This window comes from Aplysia californica, unplaced genomic scaffold (genome assembly GCF_000002075.1).
Source record: "Aplysia californica isolate F4 #8 unplaced genomic scaffold, AplCal3.0 scaffold00172, whole genome shotgun sequence".
In the NCBI taxonomy this organism is placed as follows: domain Eukaryota; kingdom Metazoa; phylum Mollusca; class Gastropoda; order Aplysiida; family Aplysiidae; genus Aplysia; species Aplysia californica.
In genome coordinates, this window is record NW_004797442.1 from 576,538 (window position 1) to 583,402 (window position 6,865).

The following is a 6,865-nucleotide window of genomic DNA, read 5'->3' on the forward strand; positions in this document are numbered from 1 at the left end:
CACACACACACACACGCACACACACACACACACATTTCTTCCGCAAACGTTACAATACGAGATGTTGTTGGGGATGAATGTGTCAACTGTCTTCTTTACAACACGACCCAGGGTATTGACGAAATGCCAAGAGAAACAACGTTAAATGCACACCTCGGTGCCAAGGACACGCTGCCACTGAAATGTTTTGAAAATGCATGATCAAATCGAGGACTATCAATTTTCCTGCTTTTTGTGCTAAACTTTGGTTGCGAATATTGACTTTTGATACCGCCTCTTGATAAAATAAAGTCAACTATTGAGCGTGACTTAGTTCAGAAAGTAGAACTGGTGGGCTTACGACATGTAGTCATCATTTCCTTACTTTCTGTCCGCTGTTTCTATTTCTTCTTGCTTTCTTTTTCTCCCAAATGTAAGTGCGGTACATGTACATGTATAGTTTTTTAAATTCTCTTTACTATACCCCCTCCCCCTCCCCCAAGGGGCTCTCTTTGTCTAGAGGTTACGGAGTTCGCCTCTCATTTAATAGGTCCAGGGTTCGAATCCGGATTGCGATTGTAAACGTTTTTCTCTAAAATGTTCTCCTTTCACCTTTTTTCCTGCTCTCTAACAATGCTCTGTCGTCTGCTTTCGTCTCCACTTTCTGCCCCATCGCCCCATTTCCTTTACCCACCTCCTCTGGGCTCCTGACTCTTTCTGCAGCCTTTCTACTGCTACTCCTCGGCTCCTTCTTACTGCTGTCTTTCAGCCACACCCCTGATCTTATGGTAGGTAAGATCGAACACCTAGGCTTCTCAGATAAGGGCAAAAAATGTCTGAGGTCCCATATGCAAGTTGCGCACGTTAAAGATCCCTTGGTGGTCCAAAATCGAGCGCAGTAAAACACTCACACCCCCCCCAACCCCCCATCTTTAGAAGTGTGAATAAGGTCTTTACAAAATATCATGTCAATGCTGCCTTATTCCACGCCGAAATTTTGGGATTTTATTATTTTTTGTAAGAGAAAAAAAAAGTTTGCGGTCTAATTGCGCTGTTGATTTGTATCTCCAATAGTTATGGCCATGTGGCTAAGAGCGTTTCGTCAGCGATGAGATGGTTCTGGGTTCTTATCACGCTCTCAACCGCTTATAAATAGCATTGAATGTGTATTATTCTCCACGGTTATGGTAGAAACAATATCAGTAAGTTGAGCTGTTTTGATAAGAATAATAATAATACGTTGGTCCTTAATCACGTGACTTCGCCTGGAACAGATAAGAGATCATGAACACAAAAGAAGTAGAAAATGCAGATAATACTAGAGAACTCAATGATAACTTGAGCTGTTCCTCTTTGACTGTCATCGAAATCTTGTCTCCATTAGCCGCCTTGCACTGAGATGACACAGCAGACTAAGGTATTATATATATTTATAATAGCCTTGATCGTCCACTGTCAAGTCCACCCTTTTTGTTCTGAATTTTAAATACAACTTTCGCCATGAAGTGAGCTCACCACTTGCGCCCAAATGAAGCTATAGCCGAATGCGTGAAGTACCCCCCCCCCCAAAAAAAAAAAATTTAAAAAAAAACTCCCTTTTCCGTCACCAAGTCTTGGCGACCTAGAATCAACCCGAATAGTATTCCTCATAGTGAACAGGAAGTACGTCACAGTGCACGATCTTGGCTATTATAATAACGTGTAGGGCCTAATATGTTTATGGATGACTCCGGAAAAACTGACTTTCCGAAACAGCGGTTGTCTATCGTACACATTTGTACTGGTCCAGCTCTTGGCCTGCACGCAAAGAACGTGAATTTGCTTCTCATCTTTCACAATAGAGTTTATAAAGTGTTTCTGTCTTTCTTGCACACAGCTTGAGTAAATCGTGTCTAACAGGGACAAAGCAGCCAGATTCTTTCTCATTAGGGATATTTCATGCATTCTGGTCATTTGACAACTCAAGAAGATGTTCTGTTTTGGGACATAACTTCATTATTCAAACAGATTTTTGATTCCTTTTTCTTTATCTAAAACTGTAAAAAGCATGCAACAACATGCATACTATTAAATATGCAAATTCGTGTTTCTGATGTGTGTATGATGGTTCCAAATGTTGTGAAACATTTACTCTGCTGCTGATCGGGCACAATAATTATTATGTGCCTGCTGCATCCTCAGGGTGTTAACGAATCGTTCGTAGTTCAGGTCAAATAGCGACAATGCATTGCCTTCAACCCCTGAAACTTCTAAAATCTCACTTCCAAAGAGATAACAGAGATCCCCCCCCCCCCCCCCCCCCCGCAAAAAAATCCCTTACAAATAAAGGTATAAAAATGTAGGTTGCTTGATAATGAAAGGATTAGTTTTAGTAGAGGTTTTACGGCGCTCGCAACTGCATAAGGTCATATGAGCACGTTAAAGGATAACAAAAGGATACAATTGCTAGTTATGAAATAACATGATATTTATTTGTTCACGTAATTGTATCACATGCAGGAGCTGATATAGAATAAATAGTTACAAACAAATAGTATATTGATCGAAGTTGTCACGCGAAGCCTTACTTTGAGAGCGAAACTGAAACCCGTCAAACGTCTACATTTACGAGCAAAATGAAAGAGGGTGGAGGCAGGGTGTAAAAAGTGGAAATGAAGACAACATAATATTGTTGGAGCGGGCCGGCGAGGACGAGGAGCTGATAAAAAAGGAGAAAGCGGGGAGTCTACATGTGTTAAGAGGAGAGAAGGAAGGAAAAGAGAGAGAGGGAGAGAGAAAGAGAGAGAGAGAGAGAGAGAGAGAGAGAGAGAGAGAGAGAGAGAGAGAGAGAGAGAGAGAGAGAGAGAGAGAGGGGGGGGAGTAGGGGGTGAACAAGAACACTCTTCGATGTTAACCCACTGTCACCCTTATATACCTGGTTTGCCTTGAACAGCAAGATTTCTATGATTTAGAAACTATGCATTCTTCAACTTCGTGGACAAAGTGATGGCCCCTCAACAATGTGGACATTCTACCAATGTTCCATAAGTCAATAAACATCAAACTTATTATGATATTTTTAACTTCTGCTTACGTTTCCATTGAAGCCCTCCATAGTGGCTTCTATATTATTGTCTCTCCCTATGCAGTCCAATCTAATGGCATTTTTGTGCTAAGTAGACACAGTGGCTTCCTAAACTGGCCTGTTTATACCATCATACTATAAGAGTCATCCCCAGCACACTGCATGGTATTCTTATATGCATGTAAAGATATCATTCACATATTTCCATCCCCGAACATGGAAAAACGACCATTGCAATGGATAAAATTAGATTTGTTGAGTACATTTTAATATCTCTTCGTAGCTTGCGTCGTTCTGCAAAACTTAAAAAAACAATCGAACCCTAATCTTACGACTAAGACTTGCTCTGGCGCCGTCCATCTTGAAAAGACAAGGATACCCTCAGAACAGAAAAATAATCAGAAAAGAAAAATACTCCGAAAAGAGGCGAACCTTGGAAGATTTAGGTTCATTTCCTTTCTCGTGAAGATCATAATAACGTGTCTCTTTTTCGTGTTCCGTTTAACCCATTTCGTTAAGGGACGTGACCCAAGTCGGGCCCTTTCCACAAGCCGGCTCCCTTTTTCTAAGACAGCTCTTCCATCATTTATCCATTCACACTGACTGGAAGCAATATCATATTTCAACATAATCGTCCCTGTATGGTGTCTTCGTTCCTTGTCGGACAGAAATCTGTGACCCCAGACAGAATCGGACAATATCATAATCCCAACGCAATAGCTTCATAGTGACAAAAGTATACCTCTCCATCATACTGTTCGTAAGCTTTATGTAGAACACACTGACCCACTGTGAAGGATGTGACCTCTTCTGTATTTGCAGTCTTTTTACGACAAGATGTTCACCATCTGTAGGCCACTCTCACGGAGAATTTGTGACTGACCAAAGACTGAACGAATCACACAATCAGCCGAGATTTGGACCAACTGCACGACTATCCAAAAAGTCGGGCGTTTCCAGGGACTTGTTGCAATCCCCCCCTCCCTCCCACCAATAAACAAGACAGAAAATTATAATGAATTCAATGCTGTACGTTCTGTTTTTCTCAGATCAAGGAAACATCACCAATTCCTTTTTGCGTCAATCTGACTGCTTTCACCACAAATGATGTTGGGGGCTTTTAAGTGAAAACAATGAAGTTCCAGATAAAGGTATCAGTTATCGCAATAGTATGCCTTTGCCTTTTTTGCATCAGCTATTAGGGGAAAAAACCTTGTGGGTCTCTCTTCAAACTCACACAAAAACGTATCGAAATTATATTAAAAGGATAACAAGCTATTGCTGGTGTTTATAAGAAAGGGTTTTTGCACAGTCTTTCGTTTGGGTCAGTTATAATTGAGAGCCTGGTGCCCTCCGAATAGCTGTGTGTGGGATTTCGCTCTTCTGTCCACAACAACTCTCTCTCTCTCTCTCTCTCTCTCTCTCTCTCTCTCTCTCTCTCTCTCTCTTCCGCTCTCTCTCTCTGTGGACGTATGTATAATAAAAGTGGCTAGGAGTTACAAGTATGTCCAGAAACAAGTGAAGATACTTTTTTTTTAAATTCCCTTAATATCCCACTCTCTGGCGCTGACCAACAACTCATCAATTCAAAGACCCAGACATGTATTACTTAATCGTAGTGTCATAATATGCCACGGGGACAGGGATAGGAGCGACAACAGATGCCATATTACATTATTATACCTTAGCAATATTTTATACAATTATTTCGTAATTACGTGTACAGGTCTTAAAACATAATGGGTAAATGCGCGTACACTGAAAACCAAATTTCTTAATGAATGATGGCCCTCCTGATGCCCCAGTTAACATACTACACAGCAACAAACATATTTTTATCTCCAATTTCCGTCAATGTCCGATGAACTCCGGGCCTCTTCGTTGGGCGCACACTGGAGCTGTATAGCCGGCACATCAGAGGTTTGTGCCCGAAAGCTGTGCTTCATTGACATGGCTTTACATGTCATTAGTTTGCGGAAAGCGTACCGAAAGTCCTTCGAAAATAATGCGTACACACAAGGGTTCATTGCAGAGTTGAGGTAACCAAGCCAAAAGAAGATCGAGAAAATGAGGGGTGAAACACACGAGTCACAAAAAGCTCCCACCAAGTAGATTGTGAAGAAAGGCATCCAGCACACAATGAAAGCTCCAACGATAATGGCTAACGTTTTAGCCGCCTTCTTCTCTCTGTTGAATTTCTGCATGTGAAGTCTCAAAGCTTGACCGGGTTTCTGACCCGAAATACGCAACCTTTTCGGGTTTTCACGCATTGAAGCAGATCTATTGTAGTGCAAGACAGAGTCAAAAGCTTGAATTGATGAAGAACTTGGCAACGGTGAGGAGTTAAACGACCCGCCTTGAGGGTGTCCACATTTTGCTACCCTCGTCCTGCTATCCCCCGACGAACTGTCATCAGAGTCCAAAGAGGTTCCTCTTGCTGTCTGAGATTTTAACGCCATGCACCTACCACAGCTCCGGTGGTTTCCGTTGTGGTTGAGGCGCTCTTGGTGCTCGGGTGCTCGTTTGTCCGTCTTCCAGCAAAATGAGCCACTTGATTGTTTCATACTCTCCGAGGACGGACTGCTGCGTACAATGTTTCCGTTCCTCATCCCCTCACAAGTCAGGTCCGTCAGCGTGACTAGGCTGGCGTCACTGCTGCGGGGATGAGGGATTGATTTGTGCGCACTAGAGCCCCCTCCCTTATCTTTGTCGTTACTAGAGACGTCTCTCGCTTTTCCTCCACGCCCACCCCAGCTGCAGCTTTTTAGCCCCCCATGACCTCCTCTGTGAATACGTAAAGTCACTGAGCTCATTTTAGACCCGTCGTCGCTTTCGTTGGCGCTGTACTTCATCTTTAACTCTCCCTTTTCGTAGGCATTGATGGTTCTGACTGCTGCTCGATAGATCTGAAGGTAGAAGAAAACCATCACTAACATAGGGATAAAGAAAGATCCGAGGGCGGCATAGATTCGGTATCCTCGTGAATTTGTGAGCTCACACGTTTTCGAAACGGCCTCTGACGATTGTTCTTCTAAGCAGGACAAATTGACATTTGAGACCCTAGTAAAATTGTTTACAATAGCACAGGATATATCTGTCAGCGCCTGCGTTGTCATCACAATAGCATCAGAAAAATCAGGGGCCTCACTCGTGTTGCTGTGACGGAGTTCCCCTGAAGTATCGTTCCAGCCAATCAGAGGAGGGCAGCAGATGATGAAAGAAAAGAGCCAAACGGAAGCCACCAGAGTTTTGGCCCTGCGCGAAGACATGAGTCCCGGGTAGCGGATCGGGTGTGTGATGGCCAGGTATCTATCCAGGCTGATACAACACAGGGTGAGGATCGAGGTCGTGCACAGCCACACGTCCACAGCAAGCCACACCTGTCAACAGAGGAAACAGAAGTGTTGGTTTAGAGTAGATTTTATTTTCTTGGGGGAGTGGGTATTTTTTTAAAATTTATTTATTTATTTATTTATTTATTTATTTATTTATTTATTTTGGAAGGGGTGGGGGTAAACAACAATAACCTGAATTATTGCATATCCTTGCTGAATATGCCAAGACCTTTCGCATTATGGTAAGATTTCTTAATTGATAAAAGTGCTCTTTCATTTCTACTAGGAGGGAACATTTTTAAACATAAGCATATGCATTTGATGTGGTCATGAAACCATGAATGAAAAAAAGATATTACGTACCGGAACGGATAAAAGCTATTTGTCTAGTGTGTGTGTGTGTGTGTGTGTGTGTATGTGTGTGTGTGTGTGTGTGTGTATGTGTGTGTGTGTGTGTGTGTGTATGTGTGTGTGTGTGTGTGTGTGT

At 42.5% G+C, this 6,865-nt stretch overlaps 1 protein-coding gene across 1 annotated transcript in view; it reads right to left on the minus strand.

Moving 5' to 3' along the window:
• Positions 1 to 3,289: 3,289 nt before the first annotated feature.
• Positions 3,290 to 6,865, minus strand: part of LOC101858266 (octopamine receptor 1-like) — a 91,533-nt gene continuing 87,957 nt past the window's right edge. Inside the window, exon 3 of the mRNA XM_013082400.2 lies at positions 3,290 to 6,423. Within this exon, the coding sequence (XP_012937854.1) occupies positions 4,879 to 6,423 (1,545 nt within the window). The 3' untranslated portion in view covers positions 3,290 to 4,878. The remainder of the gene's footprint in view (positions 6,424 to 6,865) is intronic.